Source organism: Leucoraja erinacea, chromosome 29 (genome assembly GCF_028641065.1).
Source record: "Leucoraja erinacea ecotype New England chromosome 29, Leri_hhj_1, whole genome shotgun sequence".
Taxonomy (NCBI): domain Eukaryota; kingdom Metazoa; phylum Chordata; class Chondrichthyes; order Rajiformes; family Rajidae; genus Leucoraja; species Leucoraja erinaceus.
In genome coordinates, this window is record NC_073405.1 from 11,516,212 (window position 1) to 11,542,169 (window position 25,958).

Sequence of the window (25,958 nt, forward strand, 5' to 3'; positions counted from 1 at the left end):
TGGGCCATTATAATACTAATTAGTCCATCCAGGATATCCAAGTTATTGCCAACTTTCGTGATAAATCAAAGCAGCCTACTGTTATAATTATTTTACTATTACACCTACCATTGTTTATGACAAAATTCAGTGCTACGTGTTGCCAGAGAATCATACCTGTCATTGCCAATTGTCTTGAAATGTACCATACATTTTTCAACATAATTGGCAACTTCTACTGATATTTGCCAATTATTATTTTTCTGTGAAAATATTATTCTACTCAATTTAACATGCTTTGGAAATGTTTGCTTTGTACTTATATTCTTCAGTGTACATTTGTATTTCATTAGAAGATGCAAATCTGCACAAATATTCTTTCATGTGTAAAATTTATCATGGTGCAATACCTTTTAATGACACCCCTGAGAGTACATTGTGGTTTAATTAATAAAACATTGCGTTTGGCTTACCTTTAGTCTTCAGAACACTGCACAGTTTCTGGTTATTCTCTCACCTTGTTATCATTATTAAAGTAAACTATTTTAATAGGACATTGAGATGCACATTCATCACTACTTGTACCTCCTGTTCTAAACATGCAGTTCTTAGATTAATTTCATGGCATACAATCTTCAAACAACCGATGGCATTCTCCATTATTTTATTTTGATATTTTTCCTGGATTTTTAAAACTGGCTTCCTGAATTAAAAGTTCCAATTTTAATATGCAAAATCCAATAAGATTTAATTTTCGCTTTTTCCTCTATTAAAAAAAACACTATCCATTATTGACTGTTTCAGATTTTACATCCTAGAAGACTTCAGTTGGCAGAGATGCAATATAACATTTTTAAAATTATTCTGATAATGATCAGAGTTTAGAAATCTTTAATATCTATTCATTCAAGTATCTAAACTTGAATAATCCTTTCACACCAACTTTACAAGAGAAGGCTATTAGGGCTTCAGGGGTCAGACTGGAGGACCGAATAAACAAATCACCAGGCAATACAGAAGTCAGAAAGGGCCAGCATTGAACAGAAAAGGCAAAATATATTTGAGAAAAAAAAAAATCAGAAAACAATAGAAAGTGAAGCTAAGCTGTGGCAGTGATATTTAAGAACTTTGGTTTCTAATTTGCTGCTTGTATTTGTTAATTATTAGATCATTGACATTTTGTACAATGACATTATTTTAAATTAAACAAGCCAGCTTCATGCTACAAAATGCATTCACCGACTAGAACGTAAAACAATTTGGAGAGAAGCTGGAAATGGAATTCGGCATTTATTTAATATTGCTTTTGGGAAGACTGATTGGAACATAGATTTTACACACAGGCCTGGATTAAATGATTGCCATATCCAGATATTATTTGGTAATTAAAACCGTGCCAAAATGTTAGAAACCAAAGTCTTTCGGCCCAGTACTGAACCCAGAAGCCTGTGTAATATTGAAGAAAACTAGTTGCATGTGAAATGGTATTGCCCTCCCTTGAATATAGCAGTCAAGGATTTTCTCACCAGGTCGCTGACCAGTGGGAGGGATTTACGGCGTGGCTTAATATCAGGCATGCTGTCAATGCTACGCAGAAATTTAACGGCTGCTCCCCTACAGTTACAAGTGAAACAAAAGACAAAAGAAAGAAACCAAAAGTAAACAAAAAAAATCAGAGAGAATTACTAGCAAGCAAGGCAACAAGCAAAATTCCTTAACCATTAGATGCCTCAGAGCATAGTGGCAGGTCACTGTGGGAGAAAAGAGATGTCTCACCAAATCACTAACAAGATTTTTGGGTTTTTTCTTTCGAAGATCTGGCATACTGTCAATACTGTAAAGCCCACCGCCAGGCCTAGAAAAGACAGCAATAGCAACGTGAAGTACCATTACACAGTGGGGCAATGATCTCCTTGAGGCCCTGGTATTGTCTTGAACAACAGTAATTCTGTATATTATCTCACAAAATACAAATAATATTCTCGATGCTGCACACGTCATTTACTGAGGTAGAAAAATGAAAACATCAATACTGGTTGTCACTCTTTACATTTTTCAAGGGCATTTTGTGAATAATTGCTTTGGAATCTCCTATTTTCTACAAGGAAAAGCACCGTTTTAGAAACTCCAACAAAGTCAATAACATTCAACAGGAATTGTGCATTTTTAAAAGAATCATCTTACCACAGCTGATTGGAATTTGAGACTTGTGTAAAGTTATATTAAACAAAAATACAATTAATAGTAACTGGACGGTTTTGGTGGTCTTAAGTTTTCATACATTAACTCCTTAATTCATTTACAGTATATGTCCATTTTGAAACAATTAATGTGTGGTAGCATTTAATGCAATGGCTTTATTTCAATAAAACTGCCTATTTGCATATCAAACATGTTACATAGGTAAATTAAACATTTTTAAAAATAACCACTAATCATATTACCAATTACTTCCATGTTAACTAAATCTGCCTCTAATTTGGTTTATTGTCCGCTCAGCATAAACTTCAGAACATACTGCAGTGGCTTGAGGCACATATATGTTGTTATAAACCATGTTGTAAAGTTTTGTTACATGCAGTGTCTACATAAACAGAGTCTTTGTGAATGGGTTATCTGCTGAATCTTGATTTGTGCTTCCCAGACCAAGCAGAACTTCCTCCAAATTAGAGTAAGCAAACACAGATTTTAATTTTAATTAACTTCTACATACACCCCTCCTTTCCTTTCTCTTCCAACCCCTTCCCCCTTCTTTTTCCCTCGTCCCCCCCTCCCCTGAACCCTGTCTCCCCTCCACCCTCATCCCTTCTCCAGCTTCATAATTCACAACTTTTCTATCCTCGAGCTTCACAATTTGGCAACTCATTATCTTTATGGCTTGCACCACTTTTTTTTCACCTTTTCCTTTGTCCAACAATCTGCCTTTCAAAAAAAAAAACCCTCGCCTGTGTTGACCTATTGCTGAACACGCTTTGTCCTGCCCCTCCTCTCTTCCAGCTTTCTTTCCCACCCCCTGCAATCGGTCTGAAGAAGGGTCCCGACACAAAACATCACCTATCCATGTTCTCCAGAGATGCTGCCTGACCTGCTGAGTTATTCCAGCATTTTATATCTTTCTTTGGTAACCCAGCATCTCCAATTCATTGTTATTATAGATTGGGTGATTGTTTTATGGATCACTATGTTCAGTCCACAAAAGACTCTCACGAGTCTAAAGAAGGGTCCCAACCCGAAACATCACCTATCTATGTTCTTTACAGATGCTGCCAGACCAGCATTTTCTGTATTAATAATACCAAGGTGTCATCTATCGAGTAAAAGTGGTTACAGTGGCTCCATAAAATTAGAAGAACACTAGCTATGTGACAACTACTTCCAAATTTCACAATATAAAGAAGGCTTGGGTTAGTTACTCATACACCTGCCTTTATTCCTCTCTTGACAAGCCACATTGGTACAACAGTGTCAAATGTGACTAAATGACTTTCAAAGTATCCCTCAAGTAGTACATTCAACCCATTCCCAAATCAAGCTAAGTCAATGGTCAATACAACGGCTGTGCTGATGCTTATCAACAGTAAACCCTTGTACAACAACTGTTTATTGATCTTTCTCATTACCTACAATGGTTTGGTTACCTAGTATTACTGACAATTTATGATATTATTGATTATTGTATATTTATGTGTTGTGTAATTGCGTTAATGGGCCTGTAAAGCTGCAGAATGTGAGGATTTAATTGTTCTGTTTATGGGCGCATATGATAATTAAACACTCTTGAATTCTCTTGAACTATTGACCCCCCCTAAAGAATTAAATTAAGTAATGACTTCACACTGTCCATGAACAGTAGACAGAGGTAGATTGCAAAAGAGAAAGCAATCTATCTTTTATAGCTATCAACTTAAAAACAGCTGATCAACTGGTCTCTAAATTTGCTAATTTACCACCACACTTCAAATTATTTATTTTAAAATCTGAGTGCCCTGTGTGAAAGTATATGCTATGCATGTTAAGAACCCTCCTAATTTGGATCAGGAGGCATGAGTTTGGGTCGTCATCAAAGGCTTCATGGTTTTGCTATATTAACTAAACACTAAAAGGCCAAACCTAGAGGTGTTCTATCTAAATGCATGTTGCATCCACAACAAGGTGGATAGATTCATTCCACAAATAGTCACAAACTTGTATGACACAAACAACAATACAGGAACATGATCAAAGTTATTCAGAATTATCAAAATTTATGAGTGTCTAGACAAAAGTCCAAGGAGATGGGGGTATCTGGTTAAATGAAGGATGACATTGATATACTTCAAAAGTATATTTGCTCTGCAGGTGGAAATAAACAGTTTAGGTGAAGCTGAGAAGCAATTGAGTCAGAAAATACCTTTAGAGTGATTGATATATAGGACCCCATTCAGTGGTGGTGATGGAGGGTATGGAATAAATAAGGAAATTGCTCCAATTACAACAGGGATAATATAGTAATCATGGGTGACTTAATCATGGGAGTTAATTAATTATTCTGTTCAAAAGGGGCCCTTAGGATAGAATGGCCATTAACATGGTTGCATTAAATTCAATAGTGATGTAGTTCAATCTGAAACCGATTTTCAATGTAAACAAAGGAAACTTTGTATTTTCTTTTACAGGAATAAATGGAGCTTTCTCAGTTGGAAGGAAGAGATTGCTGCTGAGGCCCCAAAATTCACATATGTATTAATGTAGATGGTTGACATGATTAGATGTAAAATTTCCAAGGTTGTTGATGATACAAAACTAAGTGGGAATGTGAGTAATGATAAGGATACACAGAGGCTTCAAGGAATGTAGAAAGGCTAAGTAAGCAAATGGGTAACAACAAAGCACATGAAATGCAATGCGGCTATTCACCACTACGTATGCTGAGTATTTTGATTTTAAATAGTGAGAGGTTGGAAAATCTGGATGCCCTTGTACCCAAGTCTCTCAATGGTAACATAATAATGCAATAGGCAATTAGGAAGGCTATTGCCAGAGGATTAATTTAACAGGAGTAATGTCTTATGACAATTATATAGGTCCTTGGGGAGACCACATCGGAGAGCTGTGTATAATATTGGTCTCCTTACATTAAAAATAATAGAGGGAATGCAATGAAGATTTACTAAATTGGGTCCTAGAAAGGCTTGTCTATCATGAGGGGTAAAGATCGAATAGGCCTGACCCATTTCCTAGAATTAAAAAAAAATGACCTTAGTGAAATATATAAACGTTTCAGAGTCCACCTAATGGATACAGGATCCTAGTGTGAACAGGTGATTGATGTTCGACATGGAATCGATGGGCTGAAGGGCCAGTTTCCTTGCTGTATCACTAAACTAAACTGAGATCAAGAGAATTAGACAGTGTGGATATAAGACAGGAACATTGTGTTGAGGTGATCTTGCTGAACAAGCTAGAGAGTACACATGGCAGTCTTCTGCTTTCTGTTTTTCCAAAGTCGACATCAGTATTAACTTTACTACTAGAATTATTACTTCAGCTGCTATTGTATGATACCTGAAACAAATGGCAAAACTACTGCCTGATTTTATACAACTATATTTGTCTATCAAGGGTAAAATAAAGCTCTGTTTGCAAGACTTCAAACTATCAGAATAATTACCCTTTGTTTTTATGCCCAAACTCCCGCCTTTCCAGCCCTTTTGATTTTCACGTTCAGCAATAAAACACAACCCACAACAAGATTGACATAAAGAAAATATGCACTTTACTGAAAAAAAACCTATTATCTTGTGCTGTGGAGACAACGATAATATTTAAATCTGATAATTAGGTCCGTTGTTTAAAGTTCAGAGTATTCATTGCCGATGCATTCAATTTTGTTACTGGACAACTGTACTAATCGACCCAATGAACTGCTCAGAAATGCGAGAATGAGAATCATTGCAAGTATTTTTTGACAGATCACTTTCTGTTGAATCATTTTATCAAAATTTGGCCAGAGAGAATCATGATATCCCTATTCATTCCGACTGATGGATAACATTCAGCTAAATAGCGAATTTTAATTATTATTTCTGAACAGGAAATAAGGGAATATGTATAAATCAACCTTCTGCTACAGATGGTTGTTTTCCTATTCATGTTAGGTACTAGACTAATATCTTATATTAAATGATCGCAGATTAGAGAATTTGGAAACTGCTCAACACAGTTGATGATTCATTCCAGGAAGAGAATTAATATTTAATATTTAAATTTAATAACATTTAATAATAATTAATTATAGTTTCTTTACAGCTCTACAAATGTTCTCAAAGCAATAACATCTGCAGTTCCCCATAGCAGTAATACAACTGGGTACATTTCCAACTTTTCATATTAAAGAATAATTGTTGATTGACTTTTCCATTGATGACATGCCCAAATGTAATTTCCACTAGTAAATTAAAATGAAACTAAGATATCATTTTTTTAATCCAGAAGTTCCTATGAACTCTGGCTAGTCCACAAGCCCAAGTTTTATGCTGTCATCTGAAAATCTGCCTGTACGTTTAGACAGTTGAGCAAAATTATTATTAAATAAGCTAAAAATTGAACTAACTTGAAGGTGTAGAGCAGTACAAACATTTTAATACAATGTAAATGTATTTTGTATTTTACAAGGTGTAGTAATCAATAAAATATAGTTTTTGCTACATACATTATGACATTGTACTTACCCTCCTTTAAACCAAAGTGGTTTTGGCAGATCACCAACTTCCCCAAGTTGTGCCTGGAGAGAACACAAATTAATTGCTAAATTTTAAACACAATGTTATTTCCACAACAATTTCTCCAAAACTCAACAATTCATATTGCAGCTGATTTAAAAATCACCAATATTCTTTAATTACACTTTATCAGTGACATTGATTTGTCACTTAATATCGTTAAGTGGCTTTTACTTGAATAATGATGCTATGGAAACACATTATATTTTAAAGGTTAAAGTAATAAGATACTACTGGAAGTGGGTGGGCGGCGCGACTGAGGCCGTCTGTCTTTTTATTATTTTTTGTCTCGTTTGAATGTAGTTTTTATTTTATTTTTAACTAGGTATGTGTGTGGGGGGTTGGGGGGTGGGGAAACTTTTAAAATCTTTTCCCTGTAAGGAGAAACCGACCTTTTCTCTGTCGGGTCTCCGTTGTCGTTGGGGCCGAGCACCGTGGAGCGGCCTCCAACCGGAACGACCTGGGGCTCCAGTCGCAGAGCTGCGGACCTACTTACCATCGTGGACCTGGCCGAGCTCGGAGCGGGAGGAGCTATGGTGGCGCGCGGCTGCGACCCGACCCCAGAGATTCGGAGGCTTACCGCAGGTCTGGTGGACAGTAACACTGGGAGCCCGCAGGTCCCTGCTGGGAGACCGCTTTTCAAGTCTTCCGCAACGGTGACTTCTCCCGCCCGAGTTGCGGGGTTGAAGAGTACCTGGAGCGGGGCCTTACATCATCGCCCGGCGCGGCTTTGAATGGCTGCAGGACTTGCTAGCGCCCGCTGGGGGCTCCAACACCAAGACCCGGAACGTGGCCTAGCATCGCCCGGCGCGGCTTTAATGACTGCGGGACACTTACCATCGCCTGCCGGGGGCTTTGACTCTGACATCGGGAGGAGAATGGGGAGTGCAGGGGAGAGATAAGTCTTTGCCTTCCATCACAGCGAGGAGGAGATGCGCTGTGATGGATGTTTGTGTAAATTGTGTTGTGTCTTGGTTCTTTTCCTTGTGTGTATGACTGCAGAAACCAATTTTCGTTTGAACCTCAATGAGGTTCAAATGACAACAAATAAATTGTATTGTATTGTATTGTATTGTATTGTATTGTATTGTATTGTAAAGCAGCAACTTGTTATATATAATTGTTTGATGAAACATGCAGAGTAGCTTAATTCAGACATAAGAAACAATGTTTAGAAAGTGGAAGCGTACATTTGTCAAGCATTATCTCAGTGTGTACTTCCCTTCTGTTAGATATATGCTGATCTGCTAATACTTCAAAAAAGCAGTTTGCTCTTCATTCTTGTAAAACTCAATGGGTAGGAAAAAACTGCAGATGCTGGTTTAAATCGAAGGTAGACACAAAATGCTGGAGTTACTCAGCGGGACAAGCAGCATCTCTGGAGAGAAGGAATGAGTGACGTTTCGGGTCGAGACCCTTCTTCAGACTGACGTCAGGGCTGCGAGCTCCACGATGTTAAGACCGCAGGCTTCCGCAGTTGATGCTCTGAAGTCGATCCCTGACAAGGGGATCGCAAGCTCCATGATGTTAAGCCCGCAGGCTCGCACAGTTGGAGCTCCCGAAGTCGATCCCCAGCAAAGGGTCTGCCAGCTCCACGATGTTAGGCCGCAGTGCCGATGGAGATACGATACGGAAAAAGTCGCATCTCCGTCGAGAAACGAGATTAAAAAAAGTTTCCCTCACCTCCCACATAATACAAAACTAAGGATACACTAAAACATACATTTAACAACAGACTAAAAACAACAAAAGAAGAAATGGACGAGATAGACTATTGGTGAGGCCACCATCGTAAGGCGCCAACCTTTTAAGAATTCTGGCTGGCTGAGATAACTTTCCAAAACAACTTTTCTCTAAACTAACCTAAACTAAACTAAACTAAACTAAACATGTCTTAGTGACTGGAAGATTCTATACAGTGGTGTTCTGCAGGACTTATTACTAGTTTACTTATAGTGAAAAGAAAGTTGACCAACTTTCCTCCTTTAGTTCCGTTGTTATCGCTATTTCTTCAAAACCCCTGAATCTTTCTTCAATCATAAGGTCCCTTTAATTCCCTGTCTGAAAAGGTAGTGGAGTCATAAGCCTTCATGATTTTTATAAGATTCCAGGAGGAACCATAATGTGTTTATCTGTTCTGTAAGTCTCTATGGTCTAAGACAGAATTGGGAAGATACTGAAGTACAAGTGAGAGGCTTTCACAAATCACTTTTTTAATCTTGCACAATAAGTTATGAGAGCTTGTCTTATTTTTCATGTGCTCATGCCTTCTCTGGATTCCACAGATTGTGCAACATTTATGATCACAATCACAGGGTAGCAAAGTGCTTTCATTGACTTCATTCAAGCAGAAAGAAGCATTAAAAGTAACATATCCTAAACATTTTTTCCTCGGCACAAGAATGTACTTATGCTCTGTTCAAATTTTCTCATACATCTAAGAAAGAAATCTATCTCTGAAATACTATGGGTTGGGAGCAGTGGGAGTGCAGTGACAAGCCAATTTATTACCAGGCTCAGACAGTGCCTGAACTTAAATTAGCTAATATGGAGAAAAAAAACATGCACAACACAAATGCATTTTTTTTAAATTACAACTGTCGACATGCATGGATTTAATTTAGTTTTGTTTCCATAATCAATTTGTTTTTCCATTTGTGAGCTTGTCATCCATATTACACATATGAAAATTAGTAGCATGTAAAGGAATAGGCCATTTAGTTCCTCAAGCCTGCTCTGTTATATAATGTCTGATCTGATTGCAACCCAATTCCATATTCCCATCTACCTGCAAAAATCTCTCATCGCGGCTTATCAAGCTTACGGTTCACCCTTTGTTAGCAATATACAGCTTCTTTAAACAATTCCGATAAAATGGTCAAATGTTATTTCCTATTTTCGATGCAGGTTGACTTTGCTCAATTATTTAGAATTTTTCTAAGTGCTCTGCTTTAATGTATTTCAACAGCTGCTTTTAACATTTTCCCTTAATGGGTATTAAGCTAACTGGCATGTGTTTTTCTGCTTACTGTCTTTCCGCTCTCCCTTTCTGAATAAACAGGTTACATTTGTTCGGTTATTTTTCAACTTTATTTAGCAATAGTTATAAATGTTTAAAAATTTTTTTTAAATCATTTCCAATAGATGTAACAGTTATTATCTTCAATATAATTTGTGCTTAAATATTTACTTTGTGGAAAAAATAGACTTACCTCTTGAAGTTGCATACGAACTTTGTTAAAAGCTCTAAGCCAATTGGCTTTGGCCCTGGACATATTAGGATGCCCTTCCGCTTCATTTCTGTAACTAAAGACATGAAAATACATCAGACGTTAAAATTATTTTCACAAATAAAAAGTCTTATTTAAAATTTCTCAATAAATTCTGCTAGGAATTATAGACACGTTCATCGCTTTAGGACTCAAATGCTAGCGACAGCTTTGGATATTTTGCTGTCAAATTTTTTTTCTCCCATTCTAATTCCTTCCTTTTATACTTTTGTTAGGGCATCATTCAGTGGGAACATCAAATCTCCCTGAATTTACTTAAATGGATTTACATACGAGGATTTAGAGAGTAATATTATACGTGGAATAGACACAAGTAACTTGCTGGTTTACAAAAGTGAGTATTGAAATCAAATCAAGTACACATGAGTATTGAAATCAAATACACTTCAAGATGAAACATATCCTTTATCTACTTAACAAATTAGTAACAGTAAAATCCTCTTTACTTCTATCTGACTTTTTTTTAACAATTCAAATTACTGTATCTCAGAAGAGGAGGAAACTGAACAAAGTTTAAAATTCAGCATAATTGCAAGCTTTATTTATGCTTTGGTTTTTATTAAAAAAATTATTATACTCTTGAAAACTGAGGAAATACTTAAGGGGCTGTCCCACTGCGGCGACCTAATCCGCGAGTTCAGAAGAGTTTGCCCTCGATCCCCTCGCAGCATGGTCGACACGAGGTCCTAGGAGGTCTTTGTAATTCTCCTTCATGCTCGAGAGTAGTGCCCGTGACCTCAGCTAGGTCGCAGCGTATTTTTCAACATGCTGAAAAATGCCCACGAGTAAAAAAAGGTCATCATGGAAAAAATCGATATTTTTTTTACTCGTTGGTTTAGTCGAGGTAGGTCGTAGCAGGTCAGCATGTTATTCGTAGGTAATCGAGGGTAGTCGAAGGTAATCGAAGGTAGTCGTAGATAGTGTTCAACATAGTCGAAGGGAGGTCGAAGGAGATCGTCTTCACTCTCCATTATGCGGTGTCCAATTTTCCCGAAGCTAGTGGAAGCTAGTCTTCAACATAGTCGAAGGAGGTCTTCAACAAGGAGGTCTTCAACATGATACTTTTTCAAACTCTCCTAAATTCTTCTAAACTCACCAATTAGGTCGCCGCAGTGGGACAGCCCCTTAACAACTGAATGGTCTTTTCATAAGCTAGGATACAGTCCCAATTCTCTACCCTATCTCTTTCTCTGGAACTGTTACACTATAATGTTGAAAACAACATCCTGCGTTTTGGTATCTTTCTCTACATTCTACCTTTTATACGTGTTTGGCTCAATTGTACTCATGAATAGTATTATCGAATTTGATTGGACAACATGCAAAGAAAAGCTTTTCACTGTACCTCAGTACACGTGACAATAATAAACCTAAACTAAAGTAGAAATATAAAAAGATAGTCAAGGGGGATGAAAAGAAAAATAACAAAAGGCACAAGACTTGAGATTAGAGAATTATATCCTAAGGATTCGATCCCCAAATATGAAGCTGCAGAAGTAGAAAGATACAAATCCTTAAGTCCTTCTAGCTTTTCATCACATTGTTGTTGCATCAATCCTCTGCTACAAGTTATTTCCCAGCCCTTTTAAAATGCACAACTTGTACATATGGTGAAATATTCAACAGTAATTTAAAAAGATACATACAGAAAAAAATGTCAAAAGGTCATAAGTGAGAGGAGAAGAATTAGGCCATTTGGCTCATCAAATCTACTTTGCCATTCAATCATGGCTGATCTACCTCTTCCTATCTAACCCCATTCTCCTGACTTCTCCCCATAACCCTAGACACACGTACTAATCAAGAATCTATCAATCTCTGCTTTAAAAGTATCCAATGACTTAGCCTGCACAGCCTCTGTGGCAAAGAATTCCACAGATTCACCACCCTCCGACTAAAGAAATTCCTCCTCATCTCGTTCCTAAAGGAGCGTCCTTTAATTCTGAGACTATGATCTCTGGTCCTGGACTCTCCCACTAGTGAAAACATCCTCTCCACATCCACTCTATCCAAACCTTTCACTATTCGGTAAGTTTCAATGAGGTACCCCCTCATCCTTCTAAACTCCAGCGAGTACAGGCCCAGTGCCGTCAAACGCTCATCATATGTTAACCCACTCATTCCTGGGTTCTGGGTATATTTGACAGGGTCTTTCAAAAAGCTGACTGAGAAAGGGTTGTCTGAATCCTTGCATGGTGTATGACTCACTTGTGTTGTGCCAAAAAATAATTGATTTGATTCAACAGCATGGAATTATTTTTCCCTTAGCTGTTTCATTAACAAGATGACTTTTCTCTCTAATTATTAATCCGTTCCATTTCGCTACCTATATTTTACTCGTTATATGTAGTTAGCTTAGGTACATGCTGTTATAGTGAGATCTTAGCATGTTAAATTATTGCAACATAAATTGAAGGGAATTGGAAAAGGACCATTTTGTTAACAGAAATTCAAACAGTGAGTGGGTAATACTATTGTAATTTTAGGTGTTTAATTTCATGAAGCAGTGAAGCATATATTCTGCAGAATGTATTCTGCCAAACTACATCTTTAGTGATAACATGACTATTGTTGAAGATGTAGCAATGCAGAGTACATTCTGCAACATATATTTTCCAATGCTTCATGAAATTAAACACCATAAATTACAATATTATCCACTCGGTATCAGTTGCAGCATCACATCTATATTGAGTCATTTACGAAGTGGGCTCCTCAAAGTGAAAATATGCAACAGTATTAACAAATAATTTAAAATCCTTACATTTCCACTGGTTTGACTTCAGGTTGCTCTGGTGGCTCTGGTGGTATCTCTGCTTCAGGTGGAGCTTCATCTGGAACCGCAATTTCTTCCTCTTTTGGTTTTTCCTCAATTATTTCTACCTCCTTCTGAAGCTCTTCAGTTTCACAACAACCCTCCAATGGCTCATTATCTTCTTTTTCCGAGTCCACAGGTTCTTTCTGACAGCTCACTGAGCTGTGGCAAGAGTGATAAGAATCACCGTCGCGTTCATCTTCTAAATCCGAGGCTTGCAGACTCTCGTTATCTTGGTCAAAGTCCTCACTGAGCTGGGAGCTACCCTGGCTCAGTTCTGCAGATGAGGCATATCTGCTGCTACCTGTCGGACTGCAAACACGGAGAAACATTTAGCCTTCCAAATTCAAAAACAAAATAATTTAGAAAGCAGATTTTTTACAGAAAGCAATATCAAACAACTAAAAAACATATAATGTAAATTTTGACTGACAATCTGTCCTATGCAGACTGAATGAGAATGACATAACACACCTTAGAGATATAAAAGCACATTAAAATATCTAGAAGTTCTTAATTTATTTTGTGTTCTTAATTCTTTATCATTATTGTAAAACATTATATGTTGCATGAACAGAGGAGCAGAGGTTAATCTTGGGCAATCTCCAAAGATGCTAGGTTTGAATGGTACTTTACTGACCAGTGTAAATGCATAAAATTCTCAAATCACAGCAGTGTGTTCACATATTTAACCTGCTTCCCAAATTGCTGCAAAGTAGTACAGTGAAGATATGAATAAAAGCACCTCAGCTGGGAAACCAAATCAGCCCATGAAAATGTTCTAACACACTAGCTTTCTAAAGAAGTTTTCAAGGGAATTCATTCTTAAAAAACAGACTGCATAAGCATATTTTCTCACAGTTACATAGAGTGCTTGTCAATTTGCCAAGTCAAATAATCTTTTCCAACCCAGAAAACCTACTCCTAAGATTACTCCAAGTGCTGCATTTGGGACCAAAGAGTAATACTCACAAGAGAAGACTGAATGTCTCGTATTTTATTCATTTTCACAATGGATGGGGATTGTGAAGGTGGGGTTCATAGGGGAAGAATGTGGTTTTTCACTTGTCTTTTCACTTTGTGTGTTTACAAACAGAATTCTACATATTGTATTTGCATACTCAAAACAGCAATCAGGAAACAAATAACTTTATATTGGAGACCTATAAATTCTAATGTATAGAACGATGGTATGAAAATACTCATTAAAAGTGCCTATTGTAGGCAGTAGGCCATATGCCATCTAAGCCTGCTTGACCATTCAATGAGATTATGGCTGATCTGATCATGGCCTCACATCCATCTTTCCTGACATTGAACGTTCTGGTCTTTTGATCAACAGCAATAGCAATTTTACAATACCAAAGAGTTTATAAGGATATCAAATATTTTTACTAACTCTTATAAAATAATGCTACCTTTGCACTATCTAATGGCATTCCATTTAAAATGAATCACAAACAATAACTGCCGAAGTCCAAGCACCTCCTAAGTGATTAGCATTAGGTTCAAGTTACATTATTTCTTGATCAGACATCTGGAACACTTCAGATTATTTGATAAGCTTGCAAAACTATCTGAATGTAATATTTTTACTTAAAGGAAGAAGAGGGTAACAGATTTAATATTTAGCTGAACAAATTGAACGAAGATCTACAACCCTTTTATGCACTTCTAAAGTTGAGACCAATGATATTAATACACACAAAATAAAATGAAATTAGGCCATCAGACCCCTCAAGCCTGCCCACCATTGAATATGATAATGGCTGATCTGCCTCAGGCCTCGTCCCTTCTGTGCTAGTTCCTTATAGCCCTAAATCTCATAATCTTTTGAATATCAAATTCCACTACAAACTTACATTTACTGGGAGCCTCTCTCATTAATTCTCCATACCCATACGTTGTAAGGTAAGGTCTGGATGTTGGGATGGCGCTGAATCCCAAGTTTTTTCACAGAAAGCAGTTTAGAAAGCAGATGTTTTACAGAAAGCATTTTAGAGGTGCAAATGTTGCTTCTACCAAAGCTGTAAGATATTTTAATAGATTCTAAATGTCTCTGACAGTCACAGAAATTTAGCTACTAAAATTGAGTAAAACTAATAACAAAAAAGTAAAAAATTGTGAAAACATTTAGAAATACCGTATTTGCCGGCAATGAAGGCGCACCTGCGTCAAAGACGCTCCCCCATTTTGAGTTGCTAAATTTTGAATAAAAGGCTGGCGGGACATAGAATTTCTCATGCTCAAAACCCCCCCCCCAAAAAATTTAAATAAAGAAAGTAAAATTCAATTTGCCCAGATCTCCTCCATTCTGAATGACTGAAAGGGTGGGGGGTGGAGGGTGACGGCAGGTGAAGAGATGGTGGGAAAAACGGCAGCACACCGGGACAAGTTGAATCAGTTGTGATCTTATTGAATGACAACACTAGTTCAAGGGACCAATTGAGGTTACTCGCGCTGACACAGGACTAAGCTCCACTCCGCTTTATGATCTTTGCTCTTGAGCTGGTCCCCTCGCTGTCCGGTCTCCAGGCCAGGTCAAAAATAGGGATAATGAGAATTTCAAAACTAATGCCAACTGCTTTTGTGCGCGTCTGTTGACAAGGCAGCAGCATTCTTATTCTCTCTGTTATTCTCACTTGACCGACAACCGCCACACACCTCCTAAGCATTTCCCTATACAAATTTACATTGAAAGTCACGGACCGGGGCAGTGAACGTCATGCAGTGTCACCCAGCGCAGCAAGTGAGGCCATGTCCTGCTCCCGGCGGCAGTTTGAATTTAAGGATTTGCGGGAAGCGGCAGGAGAGAGGTGTTCTAAGGAGAGCACTGCCAGAGGTGAGCGGGCCGGCAGAAGGTGCTGAGGTGGCGGCAGATTCTGCTGTCTGGTCCCGGCGGCCGCTTGCAGCCACCCGAGCTACTGCCCTCCCCGGCCACAATGCGGTGGCTCCGCGTCCGGAGCGCCGCGGCAGCAGTGGGTGAGTGAGTTGCTGGCATGATCCCCAACCCCCTCCTTCTGAACGCTCCTGCCCTCCCTGCAACTTTACCCCTGGCGGCCCAGCCAATTTGTGCAGCCCAGGCCATGCTGACCCGGGCCAGACTCCCCACACGCTGTGATGTCCTTTTACAGCCGCTTCCCATCAGCTGCCAACAATGAGGGATAGGCTTGGCTATCCCTCAATACAGCAACATCGTTCTTGGCTATCAACCTAACCTTCGGCTTCCAAGACGCAGGTAAATTTTCGTGCCTCATTTTTGGGTCTTCTTCTTCTTCGAGTCCGTTGCAATCTCAGATGTCGTTCTGCCAGTATCTGGCGCAGGTCACAGCTGGTCGGGTCGGTTCAGCCAGGTCCTGGGGGCTGCACTGGGGGGCGTTGTCACACTCCAGTAGGTGGGACATTGTCTGTACTGCTCCACAGCTGCATGTGTCTTCTGCCTGGTAGTTCCATGCTTTCATAAGTGCTTTGCACCTCCCCTGCTCCACTCGTAATCTGTTGAGGGTCTTCCAGGTTGGCCATGGGAGGTCGTGCCCGCTGGCGAGGCATTCAGTCGGAGTGATTCCTCTCTCCGTCCAGTCGTGGGCTCGTGTGTTGAGCTGGTTCCATTCATCTTTCCAGATGTTGGTCCTTGCTGTTTCTTTGGTTGTCTGGAGAGGTGGGACTGTCTGCAAGAAACTGGCTCTAGATTTCAGTCGGGGTGGAAGTGCTGTGTGTCTGTGCAGGGGGTGCCTGGTATCGATCTCCTGTGCTCTCCGCTTGTCTTGGGCAACGATGGATCGTCTGATATGGGGGGGGGGGGGGGGGGGGGCAATACCAGCTAGGGGGGAGTTACTACAGTTTGGGTAAAAAATAGCGTCTTCATTGCCAGGAAATATGGTAATCAAGAATATTAAACCCAGATCATGAAATTGAAAAGTAAGTCATGCGCAAACTTCCAGTTCCAATTGAACTCAATGGAATCTCAGACCTATTCCATGTCTTGAGCTGACTGCCAATTTCCCAGCAGTATGATTTTTCCATGCCATTCTGCCTATTAAAACACCCACTTAAAAGTGAACATGAAAATCCCAACAAGATTGAGCTTAGTCGCTTAGTCATTAAACATGGTTCCACTCCACTGGCTGAATGCCAAAAGGTTTTTTCTGATCCACCTGTCACAGGCAGCAAGGTTCAGCTCAATGATTTTCGCATCCAAGCTGCACCGATCAATATAATAATTAGAAACATACCAGTTAAAGGTAGGCTGCACTGCTGCGAGGCATCCTATGGCTTAAACAGAAAGTGATAAATAGCTGGAGCAGGTTTGATAGTCATTCTACAGGTGATCTAGTCATTTTACAGATGATCTGACCCAGGGAAAATGGAGAATGGCACAAGCATGTGAACGAGCACCCAAGTTTCAAATGGTGACGCAGATACCAGAATATTGTAGCTTTCAGAACAAGAAGTCAGTGAATGCATCAATAATGTCAAATCCCTCCAACTGACCTCAGAACATCTCAATCAATCAGTTAACAACAGTTTAAATCTTTCAGGGCTCATTGACAGACTTTTATACTTTCCACTGCATCTTCACACTATCAAAATCTCACATTTCATAGCTTGCACACACTGTCTGCTATTCTGCCATGGCATGCAGAATATAATAAATTTCAAGCAATCCTTATTAAAAAAAAAAACTGCTGGAGGAACTCAGCAGGCCGGACGGACAACATCTGTGGAGGGATATGGACAGAAGACATTTCTCTTAATTCTTTCTTTGATAATAGGTATAAAGCTAATCATAAGCCATGAATCAAAGCTTTTTTTTTCCAAACAAGATGGTGCAGGAGAGAGGCGACGTTTTGCAGGCAGCATGCAGGAGAACACTTGTATATGTTTTGACCTTTAAAAGTTGAAATCTGCAGCTAGAATTACAGTACCTGTAATAGGAAACCAACTTTTAAGGCATTTAAATGCCCAGATCCCCAGAATGGAGGCATTTTCTGCATTTAGAAAGACTTTTAGCATCTGGAATTATGATTTTCAGAAATAATTTTGTGTTGCATACAATGAGTAAAACTAGATGTGTACATTTTTTAACTAAAAAGAATACATCAATGCCAGCAGATATCTTCACTACATTGGAATGATTACAAAGGCTGAACACTACAAAGTTGAATACTGATTCAGCTTTAATAAGATGTTAGCTTGTATTACTTCAGTCCATTGAAATGATAAAGGAGAATCATCAGGTGGGATATACTAGTACCTAGCAAAAGCTGGTTAAATATCAACACACAGTCCATGGTTGGTTTAATTTGTTAAAACTGACCAATGTTGCAAAATGGATAGTTGTTCATTGCAAACATTTTTAGGTGATGCAGTATCATGGCAGGTTATTGAGTGTTCAGTCTGTACTAATGAAAATCTAATATAGAGGTAGTTCTAGTTTGCGTTAGTTACGTTCCTAAGAAACCTCCTGTAAAATAAAATTGCGTCAATAGGAAAACGGGAGTAAGGGATTAGAGAGTTTCAGACTCAGAATATCAAAGTTATCTTCATGCAGGATGTAAAAAAATATTTTAATAGCTACAAGTTTATTTTGTTACTGGTAAGAATACTAAAGCCTGTTTGTTACATTGTTTAATAGAATATCAATGCACATGTATCTGGCCTCCCACAGTGAAACTGGCAGTCGGTGTTAATACATAGAACAGTACAACACGAGAATGTGACATATTCGGCCCATAATGTCTATGCAGAGCATGATGCCAAGGCTATCCCTAATCTACCTGCACATGATCCATATCCCTCCATTACCAGCACATCCAGATACTGTATCTATCCAAAACCACTAATGCCACTATCATATCTGCCTCAGCCACAAAACCTGGCACCACGTTCCAGGCACTCACCTCCCTTTGTGTAAAAAAGATGCCCCACACATCTCCGTTAAACTTTTCCCTTCTCACCTTAAACTCATGTCCTCGAGTATTTGATTTTGCCTTCCTGGGAAAAAGGTTCGGACTCTCTACCATTTCTATGCCTCTCATAATTTTATGTACTTCTATCAGGTCTTCCTGCAAACTCCAGAGTTCCACAGAAAACAATCCAATTCAATCCAATTCTATATCTCCCTATAGCCAATGCCCACTAATCCAGACATCATCCTGGTAAACTTCCTCTGCACCCTTTCCAAAGCTATATCCTTCCTGTATTAGGACAACCTGAATTGCACACAATACTCCAATTGCAGCCTAACCAAAGTCCTATAAAGCTGCATCAAGACTTCCCGAGTTTTACACTCAATACCCGGCCTATGAAATAGGGCATTTCATGACACAAAGTAACTAAGCGGGTCAGGCAGCGTCTCTGGGGAACAAGGATTGGTGACATTTCGGGTCAGGACCCTTGTCAGACGTGGGTCCCGATCTGAAATGTTGCCAATCCATGTTCTCCAGAGATGTTGAAATAAGGACCTGTAGATGTTGGTTTACAAAAAAGGATCTAAGATGAAGCTTTTCATTCTAGAACCCAAGATGAGGCTTTCCATTCTAGGATCCACCACACCTGCTCCCGAGCTGAAGCTTTTCTTTCTTGGACATCCAAGATATCCTCTTGCTTTAGTAGACATGGTTTCCCCCCCTTCTGTCATCCCTGATCCGCATCTCCTATGTGTCTAATGGTGCTGTTCTTGTTCCCCCTCCTTCCAGATGGAACTAGGATACAGTTCCTCTGGTCCTCACCCTTCACCCCGCCAGCTTCCGCATCCAACACATCATCCTCCAACCTTTCCGGAAATGGCAACATGATCCCACTACCAGTCATATCTTCCCATCTCTACCCCTTTCCACTTTCTGCAGAGACTGCTCCCTCCACAACCCTTTGGTTCACCCATCCCTTCCCACTCAAACCCAATATACATTTCCCTGCAACAGCTGTCCCTATACCTCCTCCTTCATGTAACCCCAGTCTAAAGGCGAGACAAAATTACAACTCCTGTAACATCATCTACTGTTTCCACTGTTTGCGTTGTGGCCTCCTGTATATTGGCGAGACCAAACATCATCGGCGGTCACTCGAAACGAGTATGACTGTCCTCTTTTGGGAGGACGCCTGTGCGTGACTTTGTTTAACGTGGGGAGACTGGTGCACAGACAGCTATCACATGGTTCTTGACAGATCTGGGTCAGGTGCCAGTGGCATGGAGTCCAAGACAACTGGGGACCCTTTTCTGCTGCAGCCTTCATCCACCTTCCTAGCCATTGTGACGCTCCACTAAAGTCAGCCATCATCCTCCGCCAGTTCAACCATTGAGGTCTTGGTTGGATTGCTATTTGTCAGGGACCTTCCCCTCAACCTTACCGCCATGGTTGGCCATACCAGGAGCATAGCTCCAGACGGCATCGCTCTCAGGATCACACAAGCTTCTCCACCACGACAAGGTAACAATCCGCAGAGACCAAGCATACACTTGCCGACCATTTCGCTGAAGACCATTTCGCACTCAGTCCGCCAAGGCCTACTGCATCTTCCAGTTGCTAACCATTTTAACATCCCTTCCCTTTCCCATACTGACCTTTCTGTCCTAGGCCACGTCCATTGCAAGAGTGAGGTTACACGTGCACTGAAGGAACAACAGATCATATTCCACTTGGATAGCTTACAACCCAATGGTATGAATATTAAAATCTCCAATTTTAGGTAACCTCTAACAATCCACCATGTCGCCCCGCTCCCCTTTCTCCCTCCCCGCCCCTGTACCCCACTTGGTCTCTCACCTATTTTTACCTTCCCCCTTCTCCTATATTCCTTCCTCTGGCTTCACTATTCACAACTCTTCAATCTTGTCTCACATATTCTGCTTTTATCATTTGTATTTATTCCAATGATCTGCCTATCAAAACTCCCCTCACTGGTGTCCATCTATTACCTGCCAAGCTTTGTCCTGCCTCTCCTTTTTTCCACCTTTCTTCCCCTCCCCTATAATTAGTCTGAAGGGTCCAGACCCGAAACATCACCTATCCATATTATCCAGAGATGCTGCCTGATGTGCTGAGTTACTCCAGCACCGTGTGCCTGATGTAAATTATTCTTTCTCTGTGTTTTCAGAATTCATGTTTATCAGCTTTGCCAATGCGCTGTGAACCTTAATTGGCCAAAATAGATAATGAATGTAAGAGTGAATCTCTCAGTGAATGCTTTAATCTCTAAACAATCACAATGTAGTACATTAAATATTGATCTACTTAATAGCTGCCAGGCAGGTCAAATGTGAGCTTCATTACTGTAATTGCAGAATTGCCTGTACAACAAAATAAACCATAGTTATTGAGGTATTGAGGAAATTTGGTATAAATTGTTAGCATTCAGAATCACTGAGCATACAGAAGGCAATATTGAGCCAAGCTGTCTTTTAAATAACTTCAAATTACAATGTTTTCCCAAAAGGCTAAAAAGCAATAAAATTCCGGATGCTGGAAAGGGGAAACAAACTGAAAATGCTACAAACATTCAGCAAGGCAGGCACAATATGTGGAGATAGAAACAGAATTAATTTTGTAGGTCTCCAGCCTTTCCTATGAACATACGACGACAGGTTATTGACCTGAAACATTAACTTGCTGAATATTTCCGGCATCTTGTTATTTTAATTTCAAATTGCTAACATTGGAGTCAATCCACTCTAGAGGGCGGAACTAGCCCAGTATGCGAACTTGACACAGCCAAATTAATGTCGAGGGACAGTCCCGTGCTGTGTAACTGTAGGACTCTGACATTCATATATATTCTTTCTAGTTTGGCTGAAGTTTCCTCATCCTTTCTCCCATTTAAAACATCTAGTACGTTCCTTAGATCATTAGTTGAAAGGATTTTTTCAACAAAATTGAGCTAAACAACAATTGCTATGAGAAGTATATGTTACAATACCAAAGGCAGCAAGAAACCTAATGAATCTGTTATAAAGTTTAACATAATGATGGCCAGCAATCATCATCACCGATATAAAACATAGATAGTACATCACAGGAATGGGAACTTCTACAGGTGCACAGTGGAGAGCATGCTGACTGGTTGCATTGTGGCTTGGCTCGGCAATTTGAGCGTCCAGGAGCAGAACAGAATGCAGAAAGTTGTGACCACTGCCCAGTCCATCATCGGCTCTGACCTCCCCACCATCAGGGATCTATCGCAGTCGCTGCCTCAAAAAGGCTGCCAGCATCATCAAGGACCCAGACCATCCTGGCCACACACTCATCTCTCCGCTGCCATCGGGTAGAAGGTACAGGAGCATGAAATCTGGTACATCCAGGTTCTTGAACAGCTTCTTCCCCACAGCCTAATCTCACCATCAAACAAACTTTGAACTATAACATCCTTTATTTATGTGTATATATATGGTCTATACTATATAGACACACTGAACTGTTCTGTATTTATGCTTACTATATTCTGTTGTGCTGCAGCAAGCAAGAATGTCATTGTCCTATCTGGGACATGACAATAAACTCTCTTGACTTGACTTCAACTCACAATGTCTGTGTTGAGCAAGTTGTCAAATTAAACTAATCCCATTTCCTGCACATGGTCTACATCCGTCCATGCCCTGCCTGTTCATGTGCCTATCAAAATGCCTCAAATAATGCTATTGTATCTTCCACTACCTTAACTGGCAGCATGTTTCAGGCAGCTACCACTCGGTGTAAAAATAATAGCCCTGCAAATTTCCTTCAAGCATTCCCACTCTCAAAGCTATGCTTCCTAATATTTGCCATTTCCACCCTGGGAACAAAAAAGACTATCTATCCTGTCAATAACATTACATACTTCTACCAGGTAGCTCCTCAGCCTCTGTTGCTCCAGAGAAAACACCCATTTTTGTCCAACCATTTCTTATAGCTAAAGCTCTCTAATCCAGGCAATATCCCGAATAATTGCTTCTGCGTCCTCTCCAAAGCCTCCACTTCCTTCCTGTAATGTGACCTAAACTACCCACAATACTCCAAATGTTTGAGGGTTGCAGTTGCAACTAGACTTTCCTACTTTTATACTTCAACATCCCAACCAATGAAGGCAAGTATGCCTTCATTATTACCCTATCCATTTGTGGGGTCACTTTCAGGGAGCTATGGACTTGTACCCCAAGATCCCTCTGTACATCAGTGCTGACAAGAAAGGGTCCATTTACTGTATACGTTCCTTTGTCATTTAACCATAGAATGCAACACCTTGCACTTGTCCAAAGTAAAATGAAGCAACAGCAAATACATATTTTATGAAAATAACTGTGAAATGGGATTTTGCTATTGCACAAACTATATTTTTTTACTTTTTAGTTTCCAAAGATGTTATTTGATATAATGAAAACATGGCTATGAATATTTGAGCCACCTTAGAGGACTCATTCTCCTTTGTACTAATGGACAGTAATATAATATATCCACTGTGTTTCATTTGAGAGCTATTAATAATTCTTAATTAAAATGTTTAATGCTGCTGTTGACATTATGACCTGACTAGTTTGTTATAATAAAACTTAAACAAGATTTTTTTTTTTAATGTTAAGAAGTCTTTTGGCTTAAAATGAACTTTTAATGTCCTGCCAATAGCCAATTTAGAGTCTGTCAAATTCAGTATCTTGGCAGCATACATCAGTTTTGGAATGAAATATTGGGGCTAATGGTAGATGGTTATAAAAGACTAAAGAATTACTTACAATTATTGATTATGTATCAATTTGTGGTCAAGCATAACAACTGAAGATAAATAACACGTCAGGCTTACAGCATTGTAAAATAATAATTGTTTACCATCTGCAAGTACTCCAGCAGGTAGCTAAATATTATGATAAGATTCAAAGTAAAGCAAAATTGACAAAACATTTCCTCCAAAGTGGAATGAATGTCTAACTACTGTGAACAAGAGTTTAGAATCATTTCAAATTGTAAACCATTGCTGTTTTTTTTAAATATGACACATCATATCCAGAAAGGAGCAAATAAAAAACAAAACAGACAAATGCCTGTTTGCAATATATCACTTTTCCCTATAAACTTGAAATTAGTCCCGTCATGTGCTAGTGCACATGCATGCGTGCTTGATTAGGATCTTTGATAAATATTCCTTCTCTACTTCCCAATGTACAATTCAAAAATCACCTTGTTGCTCATGAATACCTAGTTGACCACTTTACATATGACACTGTCTTCAAGTTAAGATTGTACAGAACAGATAGTTCTCATAATTAGAGGTTGAATCTCCAAGTAACTTTTTGCTAAGGATTAAATAATGGTTCATATACCAGTACACTCACAAATGCAAAATTTAAAAAAACAGGATCTTAACAAACAACTTAATTCCCTAGTACACCCGAAATACACAAGACTTATTTTTCAGAGCGAAACTGCTTATATTGGTAATCTGTATAAATGCCTGTTAGAGACTGGGTTCATCTGATTTTTATTGATGTCATTGCCAGTGCACTGATTACCTTACAAAAGCAACACTGTCCAAGTAATTTACTTTGGGAATCCTCATAATGTAAGGAGGCTTTCACAAAAATTAAATCGATTGTAATTCAATAATAGTTCTGCTATTTGTCCAAAATTGTCTTTGCATTAATTCAGTTTGCACACACCATAATTTACGTTGTTTTACAATACAAACAGTACATGATGCCACATGCTAAGTGTCAATGCTAGCCCACACACTTTCATATCTTCTGGGAATCGGCATTCTATTCAGTAGTCTTCTGCATCAAATTTAAGCTCAATAATTTACTGTAATAACAAACAAGCATTCAAACCAGTAATTACACGTTTGTCAAATTTAATTTGGCACACTAAAACTGCTGATTGGTACATTATTTTGGAAAACAAGGCTCAGTTTAGTTTTAAAATATTGTTGGAAAACTTCTGAGACATTTCTCTCCAACCCCAAAAGCAATTTACAAGCAGCAGAAGATTGCAGTCAAATTATCCAAATATTAGTAATGACCACCAATATTTGAATAGTTGGAAGCTAACAGTGAAAGATTTGACCTCAAATTCTTATTTAAATAAATTTATTGACATTTTGTTGCAATTTATCACTTAGTAATATGAAAATCTGAAGAACAGGAAACTGAACATACTTTGAGGTCATATATATAGTCATAACACTTATATCCTGAACAATTATATACTTGTACCGTTTAATCTTCTGATATTACACCATTGAAGCCACCAAGTTCACAAATACAAAAAAAAACACTTAAGCAAGCATGCACACAACTACCAGACAAGAAGCCACAGCACATTGTAGACCACAAATGTCTAGTTTAATGACAAGGCAATAGATTTGGTTAAAACCCACCTATCCGACAGATCTAGAGACTGCCTACTTTCAAGGGAACACTGACGACTGGTTAGCCTGCTAGAGTCTGACGCAGTCTCTAGGTCACTGCGTCCATTTGTGGCAGAGTCTATGCTATCATAGCGTCTACCAGAGAAAGCGGAAAGCACAAAGAGGAAAAATGTGAGGGAAGATTAAATAAACAAAAAAGTTACTTTTTAATTGTATACTCTACTGAGAAAACAGTATTTTGATCACTTATGAAATTAATTTATATAATACTCAGATATATTACTGATCATATAATACTCAGATATATTACTGATCAATTACACAACACTTTGTTGCAAATATGCCAAAAGAGGATCAATATTACAAGCATTTGACTTCTCAGCCCACTTGTTGATGGATTCTCAACCAAGTGTTTTGAGCACAGAGGATTATTTTTAGGGTAATGACAAAAAGACTTATACCATCATAATTATTATTAGCAAAAGCAAGCCAGTCTTTTCATTGGCAAGAATTCATAGGCACAGTGGTCTCACAACATAGTACACAATAGTTCCTTCATTTTCTAACGTTCATTCTCATATTGTGGTGTAAGAACATTTCAATAGCAAACCAAATGACAGGGAATAAAAATATAACAGTCTGTTATATAAAAATGAGTAGCAACATTTCCGGTTTGAAGTTATAAACAAATTTCACTGCAGTAAATATCAATTAATGAGAACAGATGTTTGATGAATATAGCTGTGAAGGTAACAACCATGTAACCATAGTATATCTGTATAG

At 38.9% G+C, this 25,958-nt stretch overlaps 1 protein-coding gene across 1 annotated transcript in view; it reads right to left on the reverse strand.

Moving 5' to 3' along the window:
- The window catches only part of LOC129711157 (protein unc-13 homolog A-like), a 162,571-nt gene that overhangs the window by 87,750 nt on the left and 48,863 nt on the right, over positions 1-25,958 (reverse strand). The window contains exons 10-13 of the mRNA XM_055658609.1: positions 12,795-13,157; positions 9,953-10,046; positions 6,690-6,742; positions 1,506-1,593 (exon numbers count right to left, since the gene is read on the reverse strand). Coding sequence (XP_055514584.1) covers positions 1,506-1,593; positions 6,690-6,742; positions 9,953-10,046; positions 12,795-13,157 — 598 coding nt within the window. The remainder of the gene's footprint in view (positions 1-1,505; positions 1,594-6,689; positions 6,743-9,952; positions 10,047-12,794; positions 13,158-25,958) is intronic.